General features: G+C 39.9%; 2 protein-coding genes across 8 annotated transcripts in view; both read left to right on the plus strand.

The window, feature by feature from the left end:
* celf3b (cugbp, Elav-like family member 3b) overlaps nucleotides 1–1,492 on the plus strand; it is a 39,618-nt gene extending 38,126 nt beyond the window's left edge. For all 5 annotated transcript variants that reach the window (XR_002195739.3, XM_013139377.4, XM_013139378.4 and 2 more), the window contains one exon: nucleotides 418–1,492. The gene's annotated coding sequence lies outside the window, so the exon portion shown is untranslated. The remainder of the gene's footprint in view (nucleotides 1–417) is intronic.
* A 1,919-nt stretch (nucleotides 1,493–3,411) lies between these two features.
* On the plus strand, nucleotides 3,412–26,753 carry cers2b (ceramide synthase 2b). Of its 3 annotated transcripts, none has more exons than XM_010884813.5 (11): nucleotides 3,412–3,995; nucleotides 11,996–12,169; nucleotides 12,677–12,794; nucleotides 12,919–13,037; nucleotides 16,678–16,735; nucleotides 17,221–17,271; nucleotides 17,647–17,739; nucleotides 20,365–20,493; nucleotides 21,228–21,334; nucleotides 21,484–21,637; nucleotides 24,293–26,753. In XM_010884813.5, the coding sequence occupies exons 2-11, from the start codon at nucleotides 11,997–11,999 to the stop codon at nucleotides 24,425–24,427; spliced, it is 1,137 nt and encodes a 378-aa protein (XP_010883115.1). In that variant the 5' UTR covers nucleotides 3,412–3,995; nucleotide 11,996; the 3' UTR covers nucleotides 24,428–26,753. The 3 variants fall into 3 exon arrangements, with proteins under 3 accessions (XP_010883115.1, XP_010883114.1, XP_019896855.1); XM_010884812.4 differs by having other exon boundaries at nucleotides 3,418–3,995; nucleotides 24,287–26,753; XM_020041296.2 differs by lacking the exon at nucleotides 3,412–3,995 and adding an exon at nucleotides 11,445–11,462 and having other exon boundaries at nucleotides 24,287–26,753.
* The last annotated feature ends 314 nt before the right edge of the window (nucleotides 26,754–27,067 follow it).

Consider the following 27,067-nt stretch of genomic DNA (forward strand, 5'->3'; position numbering starts at 1 on the left):
CACCTTGCTACTTTAAGAAGCTATCATGGCAAATCATGTACTTGATCTCCACTGTAAAAAGCTGTGATACATAAAGGAGCATAAAAAATCCCCAATTCTTATGGCACATTAGGGGCTGATGGGAAAGCATGGGGGATAAAGTGGCTACAGGGAAAGGGAAGACTATAGACATGTCATAACAAACTCTCTCCCTCTCCCCTTCTCTCATTACATTTGTCCCCAAACCCCTCTCCCCTCTCCCTCACTCTGTCCTTCCTCTCCTCTCTCCCTCACTCTGTTCTTCCTCTCCTCTCTCCCTCACTCTGTCCTTGCTCTCCCCTCTCCCTCACTCTGTCCTTCCTCTCCTCACTCTCTCACTCTGTCCTTCCTCTCCTCTCTCCATGGCTCCCTCACTCTGTCCTTCCTTTGCTCTCGCAGGTGAAGTTTTCAGCCTCCGGTCGTGGTGAAATCCCAGTGTGCATTGCGCTCTCCAATCTTCTTCTACCTTTCTTTGAGCAACGGGGAAGTGCACGCACATACACACACACACACACAAACAAACACACACACATTGTAATCAAAAAGGACCAAGGCACAGATATAGACCAATGTACATATTATAGGTCTCACATACACTTACGTTTGAATGCAGACATGTCAGTAATCCTACACATGAACTGAGATCAGTTTGATGTGGTTTGTGAGGAGTTCTTCTGGTGTGTGTTGAGTAGAGGAGATCGCACACACACACACACACACACACAGAGAACCAGGGAGTATTTACTAGGGGCATTGATGAGATGATGAATAATGGTGATATATCACTCTTTTGGACCATAACATGTCTACTACATGTCTAGTACATGGGTATAACACAATACAAATAAGAAGGCCTCCATTTCATAATAAAAAAGAAAAAGGGAAGAAAAAAAGTCAAAATGAGTAGTTTAGAGAAACTTAAGGAGAAAGATCATAAGGAGAAAGATCCTCATGACCTGTAAATAATTTAGTTTAAAAGAGTAACATTTAAAAAAATGACAAAAAAATTCAAAAAGAAAATACTTTAGATAATTCACTGAAAAAAACACAATAACATTATTATCATTATTATTAATTATTATTATCATTATCTTCTTTAAGGGATATCCTATTTGAAATTAATAAAAGGGGAGAATCACTAACATATTTTAAATTTCTACGTAGAATTTAGGAGAAATGTGAGAGGGAGGGACTGCACCTTTTCTGGGAGGTTTTAATATTTGAAGTATTTTTTATTTATTGACTAATTTATGAATTATTTTTGTTTGTATGGAAAAATAATGAAGGGTTCAAAAGGGTTCCAAGTTTCAGATTTTTGATTTTTTTTAAAGAAATCCATTCCCAGGTCTGTTTCTGTCAGACTGCAATTGAGTAATTATTATTATTACAGCAATTATATTTATTTCTTATTTATTGAGTCCTGTTTTTAATCCAATCTCTTTTTAAGTTAAAATAAAAAATATTATACATAAAATCTGCTTTTGTGATTTCTGTGTATGCGTCAGAGAGAAAGAGGTAGCTAAGCATGTACTAAGGTAAAAAAACGAATGTGTGTAAAAGAGAAACAGATTGTAATTGATCAGTAGGGGGCGAGACAGTGGCAGACTCCCGTCTGTACACAGCGGTAGGTTGTTTTTCTTGTCTCTACAGGAGCTCCTGGTACGGTAAGTAGTCTGATGCAGCGGTAGCAATCTAGTTGTATGTTTATGAGTGAGAGGGTGGCTGTTTCTCAACCATTGTTTATGAGTCCCTGAGTGTATGTGCAGTTCATGATTAAATGGGAATTGAGCTGTGTGATGACTCTTATCATGATTTTAATCAGACTGAGGTGACCTGGACACAATACCTAAACCTCAATATAGTTCTAGTAATATAGTGACAGGCTTGGACCTGCTAAGATACACCATAAGAGTAAGTGATGGCCTAGTAACCCAACAGGATCTGGCCCAGTATCCCTATTGCAACTGAGCTAATGCTTTTCACTTAGCAAGCAAACAAGTGTATTTATATAGCACAATTTATACATAGAAGAAATGCAATGTGCTTTACAAAGAAAAATAAAAACATAAAAATACAGTAACATAAAAACAAATACCCATATGAAAACATCAAAACAACATCATAATAAGAAAACAGAATAAGAAAATAGAAATAAAATAAAAGCGGGATAAAACATAGGAAGTTATAGAACCTGTAAGGCTAAACAGTGCGGTTAAGTTTAAGCGCTCAGTCATAGGTGTGTGAAAAGAGAAGTGTTTTTCTTAGGACTTCTATACACTATCAGTTGATAACAATAGTTAAAGGTTCACTGGGTTTAACTTTTTCAAGACTTAAACAACGACACGACTTGTCTCCTTCTCCCCTTCCCTTAAAGAATGAAACTGGAATAGCATTAGCTAGTCCAGGGGGGTTTAGGATGGGGATAGTACGGTGAGGAGTATAAGGAGACTACACATCAATGCAAACTGATAGATGGACAAGTCAAAAAGTTTAAATCTCAGGCACTCTGAACAACTTCATTGAAAAAAATATCTATAAACATTGACTTAAAACATTAACTGCTTATGTCTCCTGGTCATTTATGTTTTGTATTAACGCTAGTAGTACTGTACAAATCTCAACTAAAACAGCAAAAATTGCCACTGTACTTAATGGATAAATGACCATGTTAATTAGCTCTGCTTGACAGATCTGATCTCATCTTCCTCACAGTCTATAACTCTGCTGATCTTGCCCTTTGAACCTTCACGTGGAAACTGCCCAATCAGCCATTTACTATCTGGGTCCATAGAAGTCAGTGCTTGCTGTTGTTTTAACAACAGCCGCCGTCAACGCTGCCCCCATCAGCTACGCAATTCCAGTGTTAGCATAATGCGGAATGGCATTCCAAAATCTGCTACTTTTGGTAGACTACAGGTTGTGTTCCCCTGCCCAGTCGTTACATGTATTAACCAATGGATGTGTGCCACGTCATCGACTGTGCCATCGACTAACAGATTGTTATACCATATGATTTAGTTAGCTGATCCAGGCCGTATAAGAGCTGTCTAGCGTCAGCGATGTCTCAACAGGGGAACACAAACTTCCTTTGACATTCAAGTGACCAAAGTGTCCAGAGTCCAACCCAAAACATTTATTATTTACAAGAAAACAGTTTTACCCTATTTGTTTAATTGCAGTAGCTGATTTATTTAGATGTGTTCTCTCTATTTAGATTTAATAGGTTACAGATGTTTTTTGTCCGTTAACGCACGAATATTTGGTGATGTAAACAACCAAAATCAACATCTCAAAATAAAATGTAGGCGGTGTCACCATTTCTTTTGAAAGCCGGAAACAAAATGCGGATGTATGTGTCAGCCAACTGCTCTCATGTGCCTGGACGTCATTTTAACCCTCCCTCTTCGTTATTCTTTACTTTACTCCACCCTCACCCTTCTCGCAGTCTGTTCTCCAGATGCAGCAACCCCGGTAATTTACGATAATCCCCGCACGCCCCCCGAGAAGAAAAATCATAGGTGGGTCTCATCGAAAAAGAAGGCCTAACTTTTAGTTTAGACCTATACAGAACAATTAGTTAGAATATCCAACGACAGACAGCAAAACTCTCTCCCTCACTTTTTTCGCTCGCCGTTTCTGAACATTTCCCACCTAGAAGGTAATATTTTTCTCTCAAGCCTTAAACGAATCCCAAACTTTTGATTGGATGGAAAGATGTGGAGTCTCGGAAGCAGTCTGGTCGGACCTTAAAATCAAACACCGACACACGGGGGCCGTCATCAGCACAGCAGACCAAATAGCTATATTAAACAGGACTGGACTATAGCCTGTATAAGGTTGGACTGATTTTACTCTTATCGGGTGACATTTCAGGAAGCTACTGTTTCTTTTCATCACCCGACTGTGCTGTGTTGCATACCCTGCACGCCGTAAACTAAAGAATCATACACCGCCTGTGAAAGGGGATTTGAACCAAAGTAAGTACCGTTATGGCAGTCACGTCATGGCGACTGTTATTGGGACAGAAACTGACCAACGGTTTTGTGTAAAAATGCACTGTGCTCCTCGAGTGTTCAGCACTCAACTCTCTGTCCAGTCCAAATGTTGAAGGTTCCTATTGTGTCAGAATTAACGGCTATACCAGACAGACACTAGGGTTCTTTTAGCATGTAGGCAGCCCGGAGTGTTGCATGGTCACTTGGACAAGCGTCATTACGCAAACCACGTACGTTTAACCTATGGCATGATACCTTTTATAGTTATTGTATAGCTCAGTGGACGGGATGTCTAAGAAGCCTGCCCTATCATTTCTTGACTGTTATCACTATTATTGTTTGACGCAATAGTTTGAACACTGGAGAGTGCAAACGATTGATTATCTGCGTTGTCCATCTGTCAGTTAACGACCAAATTCACCAGAGGCAGGGACCTTAGCCAGACACGTTTGTTTTATACGGTGTTTAGGCACCCGGCAGCGTATCGGTTAGACTATCCATTTTGTTATACATCATAATCGCACTCCAAACTGCGTCTTGTACCATGCATTACCTGTTGTTTCGTGTTTATATCATACTGGTCCTCGTTTGATATAAATATATAACAGGCCATCTGACATGGTAAAACGTTTGTTTTGCTGTTGCAATTAGAACGTGTAAACGTACCGGAGTTGAGTGTAAGCTTATCATGAATACACTAAAATGAAGCAGATAAAATATTTTATAGGCTGCTCTTCATTAACATTGCATTTCTACGAGGCTTACATTTTTTGTCTTGACTCAGAAAGTCGGCCTTACTGAAATGAACAAGTATACTAAGTGATGTCCACAATGACAACATGTTATGGATAACAAACAAACTGATGAATTAGTTGCTGATTAATCATTGTTAATCATTGAATAGTGTCTCATCAAACATTTCACTTCCGAGGGGTTACTGATTGACCAGCAGAGTTTTAATTACACCAGAAATGGATTTGCGATGAGCAAAATGTGTTATCATATAGTACATACATTCCTTACCTAACCTCCTTTCTTCCTCAATTTGCCGATATATCTCCAGCCCTACTGTGAATAATTATTAGATGATTATCTTGCCTGGGGAGACAGAGTTCTTCTGTCTTTATATAAACAACACAAAAATACATAAGTACCGTAGAACTATAACATCCCTATGTATAGCCATGTTGTAAATGTAAATTATTTTTTTGCAATGCTCAAAATATATAACATGGTGTCCAAAAGATTAGGCTATATATTTGGGCATATCAGTAGCTAGGCGCTATTCATATCTATTCATCGGAGAGATGACAGAATATTGTGGTTAGCAGTGCATCAGCCACGTGGGCTCAGCAATAAAACCTTTTGAGAGGTTTCCTGTGTTGCTGATTACGCTGCTGTAGCATGGGTTTAATTCCTTCCTACTGCAATTTGACCACTCTGTTTTTTCCCAAAGAATGCAAAAATTAAATGTTCATAGTCCATGGTCAGTCATGGTCAGTTCAACCTGTGTGTGTGTGGAGACAAAACCACTGCCCAATCAACACAGGCTGAAGTATTTCTGGAAGTCTGGCAATTTTACAGAGACCCGGGGATGGACAATATTCACATCCAGTTCTCTGCTTGTCACTCTGTTCTCTCTCTCTCCGGTCTCTACCATTCACTGATCCTACGTCTTCCCCCTCTCTGTCTCTACCATTCACTGCTCCTATGTCTTCCCTCTCCCTGTCTCTACCATTTACTGCTCCTATGTCTTCCCTCTCTCTGTCTCTACCATTCACTGCTCCTATGTCTTCCCTCTCCCTGTCTTTCTGTCTTAGTCCCCATGGTATACTGGCTTGAGGTAGTGGTTGTGTGAGTCAGAACAGCTGGAGTTAAGCTCTCTGCTGTACTTTGTCTCTGGGTGACAGAGGATGTGTTATAGTGAGTGTTATGACTCATTACGAATGAACGGTTTCCTCAGAACGACAAGCTCTTTCTCTCTACCTCATTTCTTTCCAACCCTCCCTCTTTTCTTCTCCTCAACCCTCTTTCTCCTCCTTTCTCCTGCTCTCGCTCCTCTCACGAGACTCATGTTTTCCTCATATACTCCATCTCCATGTTGGTTTTGAATGTCTCTCAGATCAACTCCCACAGAGTGCAGCAACCAGATGACTGTTTGATTCCATAGTATATTATTCACCAGGGCTTTGACAAGCACTTCCAGTCCATGTTTGCATTCAGACGACTTTGTACCAGACTGTAGTGTGTAGTCTCCCGGGGTGTTCTCCCCTCATGAAAGGTGAAGTGGAAAATGTGAGGTTTGAATCAGAGTCAGTGAACTAATTGATTGACTGACAGGCGGGTGACTTACAACAGACCAGGGATTGAGAAATGCCCTCAAGTTGCCTTTTTACACGACAGTATATTTTGTTAAATGTATTGTACTATTGTAATAATACTAAATTATTTAGTTGTATTAACTTATGAAAATCCATCCAGCAAAATAATGTATTTTTTATCAGGGTGAGCAACTCAAATAAACAATATGACTAAAGTTGATAATTCCTGTGGTTCAGCAAAAAAAGATATGTTGTATATTTATTACTAGCTGGTGGCCTACAGTTATGATTGAGCTTTGGGTTGCTAAATAAAAGCTACTGTAAGATGTCTGGACAGTGGTCAGTGATAAGGCGTGTCAATTAGCAACATGCTCATATCGCTGGATTCAAGAACACAACCCTCTAGCAGCCAATGTAAACTGAAACGTTATGTAAATGGTTACTTAGAATAAGGCACATTTTCTCCCTTACTCTAACATAGTCTAAAAGGCTCTAGTCACTCTGCTCTCGCTGCTGTAGAGATATACTGAGCAAAAGAGAGAGCACTTCCATTCTCCCACTCACCCAGAGGCATCCTCCATCTGATTGGCTCAGCAACATGGTCAGAGTCTGTCCACATGACACGATTAGCCAATAGGAAGGAGAGTTGTACTTTGGTGGAGAAATGTGCTGTAACATGCTGGATCCTCTGAATACCCAACTAAACGTTTAACTGTTGCACTAACACTCACAAACCCATAAACTACGGTACGCACCTGGAGAGTCAAACATATTAGCCAAAACATTGTCATCTAAATTAAATATACGATCAAGTGATAGCTATGTAATATATTGGTAGGTTAGTTGACAGGTTAGTCTGCTTCAAGACCAATGGGATTGTTGTGACTAGCAGTTATTCCACAAGGAAATGGGTCACTGATATATTGATTCTCTGCGGTCTGTGATGGGTTAAAGTCACCTTTGGACCTCATTGTCTCTGTGTAGCAGGGAAGATCCCTGTGTCTATGATACTCTGGTTAACTTTGCCCAAAAACCTCATGATTACAAGAATCAACTGCCAGTGTGTTGCCTATGTTTGTTTAGAAGTCTTTGAGAAGAGAACTGTCCCAGAGGGCATTTGGAATTCTCCCAAGGAACTGTGTTTCCAAGGAGTGTACAGTGTCCTACACCAATCTTCTTGTGATCCTCAGGAGTTCCCTCATAAATTTCTTGAATTGCAGTTCCCATTTTTAAAGTTGATTTATGACATGCACAGGATACAACTGGTGTGAAACGGTACAGTAAAGTGTTTACTTAAAGTACATTTACTTAAAGTGCAGCTAACGATGAAATAATATTACAAACAATTTCGACACGCTAAAAGCTAAGGAATATGAGACTGTATACCAAGTGTTACATTACATTACTTTCACTTCTTTAATTGTGTTGCTAACCAGGTTATAAAAGCTATAAAACATTGGGGGTTTGTGGTATATAGCCAATAGGCCACAGCTAAGTGCTTTATTATTCAGGCACTCTGCGATGCATTTTGCCTAAGAACTTGAATTGTACCCACTCCCTCTATTTGACCTTACAATGACACTACCTCACATCCTATCTTACTATGACTCTACACACTCCCTCTATCTTGTCTTATAATGACTCTACCCCCTCCCTCCAACCTGTCTTACTATATGACTCTACCCCCTCCCCCATCCTGTCTTACTATATGACTCTACCCCCCTCCCCCATCCTGTCTTACTATATGACTCTAACCCCCTCCCCCCATCCTGTCTTACTATATGACTCTACCCCCTCCCTCCAACCTGTCTTACTATAGCACTCTACCCCCTCCCTCCAACCTGTCTTACTATATGACTCTACCCACCTCCCTCCAACCTGTCTTACTATATGACTCTACCACCTCCCTCCAACCTGTCTTACTATATGACTCTACCCCCTCCCTCCATTCTGTGTTACTATGACTTTACCCTCTCCCTCTAATCTCTCTTACAATGACACTACAACCTCCCTCCATCCTGTCTCACTATGACTCTACCACCCTCCCTCCATCCTGTCTCACTATGACTTCAGCCCCTCCCTCTATCCTGTCTCACTATGACTTCAGCCCCTCCCTCTATCCTGTCTCACTATGACTTGAGCCCCTCCCTCCATCCTGTCTCACTATGACTTCAGCCCCTCCCTCTATCCGGTCTCACTATGACTTCGGCCCCTCCTATCCTGTCTTACAATTACTCTATCAATCTATAAATCCAGGTTAAAAACACGTTTCATGAGCCTATGACTGAGTGCTTAAACTTAACCACACTGTTAGCCGCTTTTATAGCTTCCTCATGCAATCTACTATGGAATCTACCAGTTTTTATTTAGTTTTTATTCTATTTCTATTTTCTTTTTCTATGTAAAGCACTTTGAATTGCATATTTGGTATTTTTATTCTAGTATTTGTTTTTATTCTATTTTTTTTTCACATTTTTATATTTTTCTTTTTCTTTGTAAAGCACATTGAATTGCTTCCATGTATTAATTTTGCTATGTGAATAAACTTGCTTGCTTTGCTAGCACCTTTCTCTGCACTGTCCCACTACAATTTGCTGTAGTGTGTATGATTTTAAACTTGCTTCATGATTCTCTTTTCCGGTTTGTGTGTGGTGGTGGTGTTGTTTTCCGAGGGTGAACACATGGACCATCCTTCTTTACTTTGAGCTTAACTGGAATATAGTATGTCAGTTCCTCCAGTGGTCAGTGCCATGCTGTGCAGATGCTATGGGTTGAACCCCCTACTCCACTGGTATTTCCACAGTAGCACTGTGCAGTGTGCAGAGCTCTGCCAAAAACCATATCCTACAGCGCAACTTTGACCAAACAGTTGTTTTGACACATCCGTGTGTCTGCCTCTGCACACAAACACAGATATAATATGTGGGATGGATGAAGCCAAGTGGAGAAAGCATTTCTGAGTATTGAGATACTCCCCAGATGAAGGAGGAAGAGATGATGAGAAGACAATTTAGATGTGAACCTCTCTAACAGGAAATGTGCTTGGTTATGAGTAACCTGCTGTGATGAGGAAATAACTGCTGAGGGTTTTAGAGGGAAGGTACGAGTGAGAAAAATAATTTACTGTTGTTACTTGCAGCTTAGCTGATTACTGGCCTTTTAGTCTAAAGTGGATCAACTTAATTTGCAATACTTTTAGTGTGACCTTGATCTCTCAGAGATTCCTTTCGTAAACATTCAGAATCTGGAAGGTGGGGGGTAGTGCTGAGGGCAAAAGGTAGAAAACCACTGACCTCGGAATGCAAGATTAGCGAGAGTGGTCTTAAAGTCAGTTGCCACAGCTCCTAAACAACGGGAAACGTATATTTCAGTGGACATTACATGTAACGTTGGTTGTTAGCCGTATATCTGTCTTCAGTATGTAACTCCTGTGGCATCGTGCCTTCTCCTTTTCTCCTGGCGTGTGGGCTGAGTGAGGTGCACGTGGGAGGGTGTTATCAGGGAATGCTGTGGTACTGGCTTTGGCATTGGTGGGATTTTAGGGGTTGCAGTGTTTAGGGTGTAGGTGGAGAATATGTTGGAGGACAATTCAGACTCAGCAAAGATAGATGAGTCACAGCTAAACATTCCTTCCACTAGGAGCCCACATAGTGCCCTTCCCCCACCCCTCTGCGCCACTCCCTAATTCTACCCTCCGACAGCAGTCTACTGTAAAATAAACAGGGCCTGTATCAGCAATACCACCAGCATGTGGAGAGGTTGGCCATGATTCATACGCGTCCCCCACCCAACAAACCACGGAGTGAAGGTACTCTCTACGTTTCTCTTTTTAGAACCACAAAGCACTTACTGTAGGTCTGACGGTAGCTGCCAAGTCATTATGGGAATGTCCGTGAGGTGGATTCATTTGGATGTGGCCTGCTGGGTCCCCCTGTTGAAGCCTACAGGCCTCGGTCTTAATGGGGGAGATTGGCACAACATCATTATGTCTAATTAGTCGGTGCCAGTCCATCCTACCCGTCAGTCCTGCTGGTTCCTCCTGATGCCTGTGCGGTGGAACCAGATGGTATAGATTAGACCGGATACCTCAGGCGAGGTTTGCAGTTATTTGTAGGACTGAATGAGGATGTTACTCGTTTAAGTTCACGTGGTGAGTGATGGATAAATGAGAGACAGGAAATAGTGACCCATATAGTGATTTTAACCCTTTCTTTTAATTCCTCCTGTAAAAGAAATAGAGAGCGATCAGGTATCATAGGAGAGACCCGAAAGAAGGCTATGAAGGGGCCTTTCATTCCCTGCCAACCTAAATAACCAGGGATTAGTAACTATGACATAATTAACCATAACTACCCACTCCACATTTAAACCACCTTTAAACATGCTGCTGAATTCTGAGTTGTAATCAGGCTTGGAATTTCGTCATTTTAGGAGCAAGGCCTTCAGTGTCACAAAAATGTTTAGGGCACAAAGGCCACTGAGTGAAATAAGAGGATTTGGAGCTTCAAATAAACAACTTGGATTGTTGATAAGAAAAAAAACTTGCATGACATAAAAACATACATTATTCACTAATTAATATCATATTTTGAATAATAACTTATTGTAACTGATGTGTTTTTTCCACATAAAAAGTTTCATTATCATGTTTTAACCCTTTAAATTACTTCTACTCCTCCCTCAAAATGTTTATAGATTCTGGAATATGTTACATTTCAGAGACTTTAGTTGGAAGCGTTCACATGACGACAACAAACAGGCTAAGGCATTGACAGTTAAGTAACCCTAAAGCTAGCTAGCCAGAGGCATAACATTACCTCAGTTACCCAAAGTAAACCGCAAAGTATCTTTTAACGTCACAATCACCTGCGCTAATGAGTACCACTTAAATAAACAAATATAGTGAAACAAGTATAAATACTTAATATAGTGAACAAATATAAAGAAAAAGTAATTAAAAAAAAATATTTCACTACAAACGATGCCATGTCTAGTGATGTCAAACCTAACGTTACTTCTCCAAGCTTTTAAAAAGCGTTCAGGTGTATTCTCCCACTCGGAGGTCAGAACTTTCCCACTACCCAGTTGCTCATGAACGCACCTTCCAAAACAGAGAGGTTTTATTCAGGTAACCACTAAATAAGTAATCTATCTTTAACTAGCTAGCTTGCTTACCTGATTGTAGTCCATTCTTGTGGTTATTCTCAGTTGCGAACTACAAACAAACTTACAAACAAACTGCCAACTGTTAGATTCTGACAGTAGCAGGGGTACAAAAGCCATGGTGGCCCTAGGGCGTACAATGAATTTCGCGGCATCACGTCCGTGGCATGAATGCAATCGCTTATGCCAAGAAATATTTGAGGCATTTCATTTGCCAGGAAAGTGGTGATGATGAGTGAGTGAGACTTTGTCAGATTCAGACTGACACTGCAGCACTATGTGCATCGGAGGCAGCGCCATCACCCCTGGACACACCAAACTGTTCTGTGATCAACTGGTAGCCTTGATGATACCAAAAAGAAAATGTTTATTATTGTGTCTTGGATTCATGGTGTTAGGAGTCCGTTCTTCATTGCGTGTTCAGTATGTGTGCCTGCAGTAGTGTGTCTGCGCGTGTGTATGTGTCAGTGTATTAACCCCCATGTCTCAACTTGCCAGGATGGTGTCCAGGGTGAGTGCGTGGTTCTGGAATGAACGGCTTTGGTTCCCTGAGGGGCTGGGCTGGGCTGACCTGGAGGACAAAGATGGGCGGGTCTACGCCAAGGCCAGTGACCTTTGGGTGGCACTACCCATCGCTCTCACCTTCCTTGTTATACGACAGATCTTTGAGAGGTAAGTCTTTCCATCTTGCCTGTTTCCTCTGCCTTTACATCCATGCAACTGTCCCAAACCTCTTCCACTTCCAGGCTACATATGTTTTTCATGTCTTTGTGGGTTTTACCTCTTTTTCCCATCGATCAAGTTCTTTGCTCTGCTAGTCTTTAGTTTGATTATATTACTGTACATCCACTCAGTAATTTAATCTCTCTCTGTTTTCAATGAGTCACTTTGATCTTATCTGTGTCTTCGTCTGCTCTGCGTCATTACCTTTCATAACCTCTGCTCCCTCTTCTCTCAGGGCCCTACTCATGTTTTCTAGAAACCAATTCAGCATTCGCCCCATGTTGGACTGTTAAAACCCCCTTGAAAGATGAAACCTTTCTATGTCATAGCATCTCTTTTTGTCTGTCCCTCTTTCTTATCTGTCCACCCTGTGGCATGATAAGATCCAACCCACACGCTATATCCACTGAAACTTCGGGACCCTGGCTAACCCGGCCCCTCCCTCTCTGTGTGCAGGTTCGTGGCAACCCCTCTGGCTCTTCTCATGGGGGTGAAGGAGAAGGTCCGGCTTAGAGTGTCACACAACCCCTCGCTGGAGTCATTTTACTGTAACACAACCAAGAACCCAACACAGGTGACACATGGATACTTCACACACACATTCAAATGTCAACACTACACAACTGTTTTACAACACACCCCCATGTTGATAAACTGAATCTTCTAACTGGATCTCTCCACTTCCCCCACCCCTCCAGAGTTCCATAGAGAGTTTATGTAAGCAGACAGGTTGTTCTGAGAGACAGGTGCAGAGATGGTTCAGGAGACGCAGGAACCAGGACCGACCAAGTTTACTGAAGAAGTTCAGAGAGGCCAGGTGATGTTTTATCTGTTTTTTGTCTGACAAAGGATTAAATGTGCAACAACTCTTTTGATGATAGCTGTAGATAGCAATCTCAACTGCTTGCATGGCAGTATCAAACAAGAATTGATGCGATCACCCCCTGAAAACATGGCGGATGAAAGTACTGCTTATTGGCTTTGATTTCAGCCAAACAATCGGAATACCAAAAAAATAAAAACATATTTCACACACATATACACACACACACACACACAAAACCAATTTTAAATTGGAAATCTCTCACCAACATAGCCTTATGCACACACACACACAGAGTACATTCACTCTCGTAACAATGACTTTGGCCCGTGAGCACATGGAAAGAAAAACAATGAGACTATTTATATCTGGCACTGATTATATTGTTAGCCTGGTTTTACCAAGGCTTCTCCAGTCCACCGGTCAACACAAACGCACGTTTGTCTTTCTAGCCTTGTGAGAACCGAAGACCTACAGTAACACTGACTCAGAGAACCAGACTGCAATTCAAAATCCGATTTTCCCTAACCCTTGAACCAGATCTTAACCAGAAACAAAACATAAAACTACCCATACATAATTCCAAATCCGTAAACCTAACCCCAATTGAAGCCCAAAAAATAACCTCTTGTAACTGGGTTCGAAATGCCTCAGGAAGACAAGTTGTCATTGTTTTATTCTATATTATTATTAATATGCTTCTGTTTGCTTCTGGAGATTTTTGGTACTCATAAGCATATTCAAACTTGTAGAAGCACAACACCTGTGCCTCCCACATCACCAGTCCTGAGAGCACGTTAGGCCCTGTCAGCAGAATCTGTTGACTTCTGTTTCCAGAAGTGATTGTTAGAGGACTGAGTGGTGAGGTCAGTAGGTGGAGAAGACAGAGGGAGCTCTGATTCAGGAAGCTGCTATGGTTTAATATTTCATAAGAGGATCCAAGTGAATGCTACTGTAACATGTCATTCCTTGAGCATGTCGAATAGCCTTTGTGATTTAACAGCATCTGCCCTTCAGTCTTAGAATGTGTAGATAAAACATGCATTTATGATCCCAATCACTGTCATCATCATATCATTATTTTACACCTTCATTTCACACAGAGAGTCTCATAACATTATGGATGTGATTTGCATTGAGGTTTTATGTCTCTGTGTTTACCTCAAGAGTTCAGAGTGTGTGTGTGTGTGTGTATCCACTCATTTTCAGTGTGTGTTTATGTGTTGTTTATTGTTCATCGTGTGTTTTTCACATTACGGCATCCCTGTCCTGAATCAGGCTATTGTTTCTCTTCACAACAGCCTCACTGTCTCTCTGTTTCTCTCTCTCCGTCCCTCTATCCGTCTGTCTCTTTCTCACTGTCTCTCTGTCTATCTGTCTCTGTTTCTGTTTGTCTCTTGCTTTCTCTTTCTATATGTCGCACTCTTTTTTTCATCAATTACATTACATAAAAAAGGGTTTTATTGTCAAGTGTAACATTGCTTTACATTTCAAAGCAAGTGGAAATATTATTTAGAAAGAATTACAAAAGTAAAATAAAATAAAATTAGAAAAATAGTAATCTTTTGATGCACAGTATTTCAAAGGGATTAGGGAGTTTCAACGTTTTATGTTGTAACAATGTGCAAAGTAAGGGAATGACAAGGGAAAAATATAGAGATACATATTGATTATATTTACAATGTTGTTTTTGCTCCACTGGTTGCCTTTTTCTGAAATGGGTTCACACACTTTGTGTTTGTTGATTTGGTATTCAGGTATTCTTCCGCTGTATTCACTGTCTTTAGGGCAAGTTACTGTTCTAATTTGGTAGGGGTGGGTATTGGCAAGCACCTTGCGATACAATGTATCACGATACATGTTACGATTCAATACATCACGATTCATCACAATATCACAACTGAATCACGATACTTATTAAGTGCTAAAGAAAACCTCAAATAATATTAGGCTTTATGCTTGAAATGACAATCTTTAGCCAATCCCCATTAACAACTCCTAATGAACCCCTAGCTTCTAAATTTAGACCCCAATAGAACTCTAGAATGCTGCTGTTGATTACTGAAAATTCTCAAAATAAATTATATATTCGTACACATTTCAAACAAACAGACATAGCACAAAAACCGAATTACAATTACAAGTCAACTTGGTTTTAAAGAGCACGTACTCCTCTTTAATTTGATAACACTGTAACATGTAATAATTTGTTTTCTCCCATTAACAATCAAAAGAAAGAAATGAAGGTCTAAGTTTGCATAAAACGATATATTTCAACGAGATTGAGCCAGCAGTCTAATTAGGTCGGTACAGCTGAACTTAATGTGTGATCATAATAAAGTAAGCACGAGTTTTTATAAATGATAAAGGGAAGTATGTGGCGTACATCTTTTGGCAGATGCAGGACGTCATCGCGTTCAGGTGACAACTTCGTCAGCGAAGCACAACATTACTGCTTCGCGGTTAGCTACTGAAAGTGACAGCTTGCTATCAAGTAGATTCTGTGAAATATATACCATTTGCGAAATTTCGTATAGCCAACACTAGCATCGCCCAGAGTACTTCGCTTGTAGCATACTTGTCGGTGTGTCTGTGGGCGAACTAGCGTCTTACGGTCAACTGTGTAATAAGGTTTGTGCGCGCGCGCGCGTGTGTGGTGGAATACAGTCAAAATTTCAATGATCACTACTTTTCTTCAACATGAAATGCTTACATTACAGAATGCATGGTTTTATACTGTAATGGCAGTGTTTTTAATGGAAGTCAATGGGACATTTTTGTCCACGAAGGTGTCAAGAGGGTGCAAAATTCATATACAGAGTATGAAAGACATGAAAGAGTTAAAGACATTGGATTTCAAAAATGTAACTAAAAATAAGAATTCTGCCAAAAAATCATGCCCCTAGCTGCAACACAGACAAAAAGATCACCAAATCAACAAAACAAAATGAACAAAAATGCCCAAAGGGGGCAAAAGGGTTAAAAGAAGTCTGTTGACAGCATAATAAATAAACATCGATTCTAGACATCAGAATATCGATACAATATTGTGGAAAAAATTATCGCGATTTTGGTCAGTTTGGTCAGTTTTGTGTTTGTTCCTTTCCACTGTGTCACATAATTAAATTCCATTTAAAGGCTTTTTTTGGGGGGCATGGGAAACCTTTGTTAACAGTGGAACATAAGGAAGATGTAAAATAATACATAATAACATTTAAATAACATTGGGTATATTAACTATATTTATCTCTCACTGTCTCTGTGAAACACTATATTACCAGTCATGGACTGGATAACTACCAGTCTACTTAGGCTAAAGTATTGCTGGAGGTGTGGCACTTCACAGGAAAGTGTTATTTGTTCAGTCTTGTCTGTCTGTCTTTCCATCACACTCTATCCATTTTTCTTCCACTTCATCTCTGTCTGCTCCCTTGCTGGAGAAGATTTTTCTTTGTCTCTTGCTTCTGCCATCTATAACATAGCAGATTGCTCTGTTGTAGTACTGGAGGTTCTGCCTCCATCTGTGGAATGCATGGCAGAAGTCAGGTGGATTTAGCATTATGTTTCTGTGTGTGTTTTGCTATGGATGTTTCCTACAGCTAAGCAGAATGTGTGTATGTGTGTTCTCTTACAGTTGGAGATTTACCTTTTACCTTCTTGCTTTCATTGCTGGCCTGGCTGCCCTCATTGACGTGAGTACCACTGCTTCCTGTTGAAGTCCCTCCCCCTTCTTGACAGTTTAGTCATGTAGCAGAGTAACTTACAGTTGAACCATTGATGAGTAACCAAGGCCTTTTCACTGACAGAAATACACTAACATGTCTTCAAAGGGCTGACTGTGACATGAAAAACTGAGTATGCAAAACACATGTAACAACCACACAGTTGGAGTCATTTGTTAAAATGTTTAGCTAGTTCTACTTTGTCTCTAAGTGTGCCATTTCCCTCATGCTTATGTTGTTACAGGATATACATATGTCCAGCAATACATAACTAATAAATCAATGTATACCTAACTTTATAAATCCAGTACTTTGTACTCTCTCTCTTACAGAATGAAATACTCTGAGAGAATGCCAAATACAAATCAACAAAGGGAAATTATTTAACACTATGTGACTGAAATTAGAATGGGTTGATTTGTTCCTCCTATTTCTTCTTCTCATTCTCTTCCTAGAAACCCTGGCTGTATGACTTCAAGGTGATGTGGGATGGCTTCCCAGTACTGGTAGGTAGATCTGGTTATTGATTGGTGGTAAATGATACAATGTGACATGGCAAAGTCATTGGAAGCATCAATCATTGACACTGTTTCGTAAACATTTAGATATTGTTGCGTTCCCTTAAAAATTACCCAAACTATTGTTGCTCAGTAGAAAAGGGGAACTGGCAAATGAACTAGGAAGACTCTAAAATGGTAGCCTCCTGGTGAGAGAGCCTGTATTAATATTAGTATGTTGTAGGGCTGTGGTGTTGAGTGTTTGACTGTACTCAGAGAGTGTGTTGTCATGAAGGTGTCAGCGTATGTTGTTGACATATGTTTTTCCTCTCCTCGTCTCTCTATCCATCCATCCATCCATCCAATCTACCAACTCTCCTCCAGACTCTGCTGCCATCTCAGTATTGGTACTACATGATAGAGCTGGGTTTCTATGGATCTTTAGTCTTCAGTGTTGCATCAGACGTCAAACGAAAAGTAAGTCTGGACCATGCCTGCTCTATAAAACACACTGTGTTAAAGAAAGTCTGGACCATGCCTGCTCTAAAAAGCACACTGTGTTAAAGAAAGTCTGGACCATGCCTACTCTATAAAACCTCATTGCTGCTATCTCTGCATCCCGGTTGCACATGCTACCTACTCCTTCAATTTGCCTTGATTGCACATCTAGAATGCCATTTAGAATTGCCATTTGTACCCGCACAACTATTATCCCACTTGTAACATGCACTATACTTAATACTTGTACGTGTTCTGCTCCTCTCTATTTGTTCAGCATTAATGGTGCCTTCACATATGTGGACATAAGTCACCCATGCCATGTACACTAATGCACCCCCATACCATCATGGAAGCTGGCTTTTGAACTGTGTGCTGATTACAAGCCAGATGGTCCCTCTCCTCTTTAGTCTGGAGGGCATGGTGTCCATGATTCCCAAAAATAATTTCAAATCTTGATTTGTCAGACCACAGGACAGTTTTCTACTTCGACTCAGTCCATCTTAAAAGAGCTCAGGTCCAGAGAAGGCGGCGGCGTTTCTGGATCTTGTTTATTTATGGTATCGTCTTTGCCTGGTAGAGTTTTAACATGCATTTGTGGATGCAGTGACCTACAGTGTTCACTGTAGTGTTCACCCCTCTGAGCCTGGGTCCTCTCTAGGTTTCTTCCTAAAATTCGACCTTCTTAGGGAGTTTTTCCTAGCCACTGAAATTCAACACTACTGTTGTTTGCTCCTTGGGGTTTAAGGCCGGGTGTCTCTGTAAAGCACTTTGTGACAACTGCTGTTGTAAAAAGCGCTTTATAAATACATTTTGATTGATTGATTGACTGTACACTTTTTGGAAGTGTTCCAGAGGCCATGTAGTGATTTCCAGTACATAATCATGTCTGTTTTTAATGCTGTGCCGCCTGAGGGCCCGAAGATCACAGCCATCCAGTATTGGTCTTCGGCCCTGTCTCTTGTGTACAGAGATTTCTCCAAACTCTCTGAATCTTTTAATGATATTATGTACCGTAGATGATGAGATCTACAAACTCTTTGCAATTTTACACTGAAATTTTCTTTTCTTCAATTGTTGCATTCTGCCTGTGCAGTCTTTCACAAAGTGGTGAACCCCTCCCCATCCTCACTTCTGACAGACCCATCCTTTCTGGAATGATCTTTTCATACCCAATTATGTTACTGACCTGTTGCCAATTAACCTAATTAGTTGTGATAGGTCCAACAGGATTAGTTTTTTAGCATTACACAACTTTTACAGTCTTTTGTTTACTCTGTCACACATTTTTGAAATGTGTTGCTGATATCAAATTCAAAGTGGACATATTTTTCAAGATGCAATAACATTTCTCAGTTTCAACATTTGATATGTTGTTTTTGTACTATTTTCTATTGAATATAGGGTTTAAATGATTTGCACATCATTGCATTCTGTTATTTTTTTTAGATTTTAAGCAGCGTCCCAACTTTCTTAGGAACAGGGTTGTAAATCAGATAATATAATATCAAGATCACCCAATCTAGCCTTTTAGTGCTTTGAACAGGCCTACAATTTGCTATCTACTGGACTTGTGGTACTACTTCTACACTGAGATAAGGAAATAGTAAACTGTGTGAAAAGTGTATACCTTGATTATACATTGAGTCTACATAAGTGCTCTTAAATTGATTGATTGTCACTTAAGTATAAAGATGTAACACATACAGTATTTATGGTACTGAAATCAATGCAACATTGAGCCTTTGTTTTTTGGTGCAGAAACCTTTTTTAAATCTCCTTAGTTAAATTTAAATGTCTTGATTGTAGTGCCTGTCACCTTTCTTAACCCTTTACTTGGATTACAATAATCCTGATTGATGGGATTAAGATAATCCTGATTAAAAACGATCCTACACACTACTTTTGAGTTTTTAAATATGCTAAAAACTATCCTACTAATTGTCTTTGAGTTTAAAAATGTGCAAAACGACGGATGACTTAGTTTGGAAATATTAAGTTTTGTTTTTTTTTAAATAGTAGTATATTATGGTAGACCAATCAGATAACTTTAAAAAGGATTTGTTCCCATGTCTTTCCAATCTCTGTCCTGCAGTTTGCGTTACTGCCACAGTGTCGTTCTTTGAAGGGAAAGGTTACCAGCAGCTACTGTGAAGGGTGGACATTAGACTGATATGATGATTTGTTTGTGTGTGTGGAGCCGGAAGTTTAAAAGGGACTGTGTCAGTGGACTCTGCTCCGCTCTGGTCAGTACCTACAGGGTGTCTCTACCAGTCACCTGACACCCCTCTGGCATGAGCTGTTACTGGGAGTATGTGTGTTAAGGTTTACGAGTGCAAGCATAGGTGAGGTGTGTGTGTGTTTGTGTGTGTGTGTGTGTGTGCAGATGGCTGTAAAGGAACAATGTTATAACCTTAACCTTCTGTTTCCTCCTTTCTCCCTCACTGTCTGTATTCCCGTCTCCTCCTTTCTCCCTCACTGTCTGTATTCCCGTCTCCTCCTTTCTCCCTCACTGTCTGTATTCCCGTCTCCTCCTTTCTCCCTCACGGTCTGTATTCCCGTCTCCTCCTTTCTCCCCCACTGTCTGTATTCCCGTCTCTGTAGGACTTTAAGGAGCAGATGGTTCACCATGTAGCCACGATCCTCCTCATCAGTTTCTCTTGGTGTGTCAACTACATAAGAGCGGGGACACTCATCATGTTGGTGCATGATTCTTCTGATTACCTACTGGAGGTGCGATCAATTACATGACCGCTGGAGAAACACCATGACATCAGAATTATATGCCATGTCCAAATAATACACTACAGTGTTATAATCTAACACATGATAACAAAAATAATCACAAAATCATGACAAATGACAACATGATAATATTGTAAATTGAATTGGTTATATTATTATCCAAAACCACATGTTGTTACAGTACCACTCAAAGGTTTTGACACCCCTACTCATTCAACAGAATTTTTTTATTTTTACTGTTTTCCAAATTGTAGAATAATGTAGTAAAAGTGCAGACATCAAAACATACACATAACACATAAGGAATAATGTAGTAACCAAAAACATGTTTCACAAATCAAAATACATTTCATATTGTAGATTCTTCAAATTAGCCACACTTTGCCTTGATGACAGCTTTGGAGAAGCACCTTTGCAGACATTACAATTGTGAATCATTTAAAAAAGAAAATATTCTATTGAAATTTGTGTAATTGTCCCTTTGTACTGATATTTCTTTCTCTCCATTCACTACCAGAATAAAGCAAACCCAGATTGTGGTTCTACCATCACAATATCTGAGTAATTTCCATTTTATTTGTGAACCAGGTAGTAGACCTGAAGTACTGATATTGGAGAAGTGGAGACATGTAGAAATTTAGTACTGTCATCTAGTGGAGGAAATATGACAAAACAATATTCTAACAACAACTTTTATCCCTCTCTGTCTTTTTCTTTGACAGTCAGCCAAGATGTTTAACTATGCTGGATGGAGAAACGCCTGTAACTACATCTTCATCTTCTTCGCTGCAGTCTTCATCTACACTCGGCTCTATATCTTCCCCTTCTAGTGAGAACTGGACACATGAACTGGACACATGAATGCCCTTAGGCTCTCACACCAGTTGAGATTGAGCATCATAAATGTATGTTTGTTAATCACCTATTGATTGTTACTAATGTTATTCTCTCTCCCCCCTCTTCCTATCTCTCTCTCAGCATCATTTATACTACCTACGTTTATCCCTTGACCATGTACCCTCCGTTCTTTGGATACTACTTTCTGAATTGCCTCATGATGATTCTGCAGTGTCTCCATATCTTCTGGGCCATCCTGATTCTGCGTATCGCCATCCGGTTCCTGAGCGCCAATGTATGTACTGCAAGCACACCCAGACCTCACTTTGAACAATCCTGTCATTCTTTTTCAACATCTGACTATTGGACACGCCCTCTGGTCAGTCACTGGTTGAGGGCTTATTCGATAATGCAAAATCGGAGCTTTATGTTTATGTAACACCCTAAAACGCTCAGATTGCCCTTTCTTCACAAAAATAATTAGTTACAAAGACAGTTTAGCGGTTTCCCTCTGGTGTGGATTACCAAACCCGCCCCTTTGAACTATTGAGTGGCTTTTTGCTATTTTCAGGAGCTTGGCTACTTGGGTTTTCCCTTTACCAATTAAAGTTACCTTGGTTACCTTGTTGGCAGCATTTTTTGTCTTGGCTAACAGTTCACCTGTTGCCTAGCCTTTACGCAAATTGTGTTGTTTAACTTGCTAGCTCAACTATTGTAGCATCCTGCTAATAACAGATCTCCATTAATTTTAGCTATGTCTTATCAAGGTCTCTAATGCTCTGCATGTTCCCAAAATCCGGAACTTTCAAGTGACTCAGCTAGCTAGTGAGAGAACAGAACCACAGGTGTTTTTGTTAGCAACCATTGGGCTACCCTCCATCTTGTTGTTTAGCTAGCACAAGTGTTGGCTAAGCCAAGTTCATGCTCCGGGTTGACTGTTGACAACAGTGATTCTCATTTCAAATAAAATGGGTACTTCCTGGGTTTATTGGTCAGTTTTGTTCACAATTGTGTCAATCCACACATTGTTTCGGGAAGAATAAGTGTATACATCATAGTAAACAATAGTATTCGCTAGCTAGAAAGCAAGTTACCTATGTCATTGATATTCACTTTGGGCAGTCTGACAACTTTTGAGAGAGAAAGGAAAATGCATATATATTATGTCTGACTCTGAATAGGAGCAGGAAGAATATTTTTCAGGGGATAGAGCCTTACTTGTTCTAACCATAATACCCAGATGATGAATTGACCGAATAGAAGCTTGCCAGCAGCTAAAGGGGGGCAACGGTCAACACGTTAATCCCCAACCCTTGCCCAGAATTTCTGGAGGCAATGTGTACTTTGTGTATTATAACATAGCAATCGGAAGTATTACAATCTGTCTGGTCTCCACGGGTTGAACTGGGTAACTTTATGGAATTGCATTCGTCTTTAATCCTCTTCTTAGTGAACGTGGGTCACGGTGGTCTGTAAAATGTTTCTCTGAAACTTTGTATGTCTCATTGGCAAAGTGGCTCCATTGATTCTCTCACAATATGACTCTAGAGAGGCAGTGGTATTTTCCCAATTGCAGAGTGGGTAGGATTTTATTTCATACCAAAAAGCCCGCGAGCAGGCACAGAGCGTGTTCAAGATGTGATCAGGCAGAAGTCAATCCAAAGGAAATACAGAAGTTCAAAGGTTATTTATCAAATGCACCGAATAAGACAGCATCATCCTGCACAATGAAATTCTTGTGACTTGGCACACGAAATCTACGTAGTGAGAATTAAGAAAAATATAAAGCAAAAATATAGCAATAATACAGACTAGGATAAGCTAAATCGTAACCACGGAAGGCATTCTAGAATCAAAGACTGTTAGAAAGCTGTCACAAACTTCTGAACTGGTTTAATGATTGGGAGCTTGGAGGACTGCTGCTTTTGTTGTGATTGGGATCTAGAGGATCTTGGGATCTGGAGGCTTAATGTCATCCTGGTGATGTGGTTGAGAGATGGCACTGTGAACAGACCTTACAGATATGGCAACGAGTGAAACCTCAAGTCTCCTCTCCCTCGTCCCTTGTAACGTTCTTATGAACAAAGCATTTTCCAAAATTGCAAATATTATTCTGATGTCCACCGACGAAGCTAGGCGAAGCAACCTATATTCCCCTAGCTTATTGTGGTTAAAGTTCACACTCACCTTGATGACATCACTGTTGAAGAACTGAAGCTATGTATGGTGGCTATAGGAAATAGTTTGTTAGTGCCAGTTTGAATTCAGCCAATTCCGCTGGCTGCTTCATCAGTGTACAGTTTTCAAAAAATCTATGCTACTGCGACATATTACTAAATGTCGTTTGGAGTAGTTTTCCGCTTGCAATGCAGCTTTCTGATAGCGGTACGAACTGTTTCCATTCATGAATTTAGACGATACTAATAACGCTAATTACAGACTGGGACAGAGCTGAATAATGGATTGTTTGAAAAAAGTGACTGTGTATTCAGGAATATAATTTGGTAAGTGGACTTTAAGAAAAAAATAGATTTTGGACGAACTATCCCTTTAACACATTGCCTCTTAGATGTCTCCTGTAGAAGGTATTTCATAGTAAGAGGAATATGGGCATTTCACGCGTTATATGGACACATGGGACAAACACACAACAAATCACTGGTTGAATAAGGCTTCAACCAATGAGCCAGAAGTAGGCGTGTCCCAAAGTGAGATGTGACCCTTATTTCTTTCAGAGACATGATGTAAAACCAAAGATCTCTATTACTCATGTTGAATGTTAGAGCGAAATGTATATCTTGTGAAGATATTAGATGTACAGTAGAAATTAAATAGCTTTTTTTCTGTGTTGAAAAGCCCTAAAAAAGTACGGAATGTCTGATTTGGATGCTGTTTAGGGAGAAGTTAGTTCCTGAAATAATTGTTTCCATTCTTTTTGCATAAGGAAAAGGTGGATGACGAAAGGAGCGATAAAGAAGAGACTGATGAGTCAGGCGATGAATTGGAGGAGAAGGAGGAGGTGAAGAATGGCTTGGTGCAGAATGGATACACCATTCACAACAACAACCACCGCAAGACAGAGTGATGAAAACAAGTGCCGGGACAAAAGTGACCTCACATCTTTCAGTCAGCAGAGGGATGGGAACAGGAAGAGAGTGAGAGGTTGATGGGGAAAGGGGGGGGGGGGGGTCCAAAGGCATTCCAAAAGTCTGAGAACTACAGGTAGAAATGTAACAGTAGATACACTAAACGATTATATGAACAACAAGACACAAACACACACACGCACACACCTCAGCTTAGGAATAGCATTAAGGACTTCTAGTGTGTAAAAATTATGAAAGAAGGAGAGGAAAGTGGTAATAATGAAGGGGGTGTAATAATGATGACGATGAGAGAAAAGTGATAATAATGAAGGGGGTGTAATAACGATGAAGACGAGAGAAAAGTGATAATAATGAAGCGGTTGTAATAATGTTGAGAGGACAAGAGAAAATTGATAATGAAGCGGGTGTAATAATGATGGGAGGAGGCGAGTGTAATGCTGCTTCTACTACAGCTTTTCTCACTGTACGCATGTGCCTTGACTGCTTTTACCTTTTTAAGTTGCCTTGTTTTTGCTTAGTCTGCCATAAGCATGTTTTATCCATGTGCCTTTATGTCTAATATCCAGTTGCCATGAAAGACTTCAGAAAAAAGACATGACACACAAATACAATCATGTGATTTTGAGCATCAGGCACGGAGCTGACATTCAGACTCCCTGACCCTGGGTTTTAAGGATTCTATGCAAACATTTTTTTCTGATCAGCTCCTGTGGTGCATCTAAATGAGATGTCTTCAGCTGTGTATATGACACCTCTAAGCTTGTAAACCCCATGCAGCAGAGGGAGTCGGGTAGTCTCCTTCACTAGTAGTATGGGTTTAAATAATGCACTGTAGAGTAATGTATGTGAGGACCTGTTTGTAAACTGCTTAATTTAATGACTAATGTTCATAAGCAGCTTAAAAGGAGGCCCTTCAAATGAAGTGTCACATAGTTTTGGTATGTGCTGATTTTACAGATTTTGAAAGATGGTTGTTCCTCTGTTATGTCATCTTTACATACCAGTGGTTACTGTTTGTTGTTAGACACTTCGTTGACAGTGAGGAAAATACTTGTATCAAACTGTTTGTTTTTTCTCTCCTTGTGCGACACTGTAAATGTCTGATTGGTCTAGACTAGAATGTGGTTGACATCTTACCAAGATCACACAGGCAGAACTTCTTTTTCAGTACATATTTTGTTATTGTTTTTAGCCTTAAAAAAAGTAAAGGTACAAAAGAGAAAACAACAGCCCAGCCAATCAAGATCCCAAGCAGAATGTAAACATTTTGATTTTACATATTTTTTTTCTTTTAAAGGTTTTCTTAGTCTAGTTAAAACCAGTGTTGACCATTTTGGTTTCATTCCAGTTCAATGTGACGCATAGCAGACTAGAGATGCATTCAGGTCAGCTTCACTAAGTTTATTAAGATACCAACTCTGAGTAAACCAATCATCCAATAATGTTTGCCAACAAGAGCAAACTGACATTCTTTTGAAAACTCTAAATTTTTCACTATTTCTTGCAACGGTAATCTTGTAAAAGACTAACCTTTTCTGCAAATGTTTGCAGAGTTGAAAGCCAGTCAGGGTAGGTCCAGTCCAATCCTGGATACTCATTGGTGACCTGTGTTGGTCGGTCAGAACAAGACATTTCTCAGGAGATTGGAAAGAGCCAGATTAGGCCATATTTGGCCCAGATTTTAGGTCATACTGACCCAGATTAGATTATCCTGGATGTGTGATTGGTGTTATTCTGTTTTTAGGGAGTGATTTGAGATATGATTCCTATGAGAAACGCGTTTACAGTCCTTTTTGATATTGTTGTTTCAGCAAAATTCTACATCTTGAGTTTGGATTATAATTATAAAAAATGTTTTGCAGCTAAATTCCTTAGTTATCATGAGTACGACAAATACATGGAACAGTCAAAGTGTAGTATTTTTATTGTTACTGCTTTTAAATCGTTGTGTGTTAAGTGCCTTATCTGTAATGTATGGGTTAGTCCACTCGCTTATAGCATTGTTCAACACATCTTATCGTCACTCATCCTTTGTCTCTTTTTTCCATTTTGTCACCCACTCCTACACTCCTCATCCACTCATTCTTATTCTCATCCTTCTTCACTCTGAAAGAGATCATCCCCTCGCAGCCTTTCACACTCATCCCCATTCAATCCCTCATTCATTTGTACTAACGTTGACATCCTCTTTTCTCTCTTGCACCGTTGATACAGAAAAACAAAAGTGCCCCTAATTACAGTGTTATTTTGTATTTGTTTTATGATGCTTAAGTATTATCATTAATAATAAAATCAATGATCATGAATCACAAAAACAAACCTGTCTACTCAAAAGTTTGTATAGCACACAAATGATTAAGTTCCCTGTGATGCATTGTATGCATTTTTCCATGTATGTCGTGTTGTGCACTTATTTGATTATTTTACTCGTAATATTCCATTCATAAAGTGTGATTAGTAGTTTGATAACGTACACATAGTTAAAATATTACAATGTAAGTTTAATACATCACTCAAATAATCTTAAATGCAAATACTGAACTTTGATTTGACTCAACAAAGATTGTTGTACGACAATTTTTTCGGTACGTCACTTGTATCTAGCTTCTGATATCCAA

This window comes from Esox lucius, chromosome 20, assembly GCF_011004845.1.
Source record: "Esox lucius isolate fEsoLuc1 chromosome 20, fEsoLuc1.pri, whole genome shotgun sequence".
Taxonomy (NCBI): Eukaryota; Metazoa; Chordata; class Actinopteri; order Esociformes; family Esocidae; genus Esox; species Esox lucius.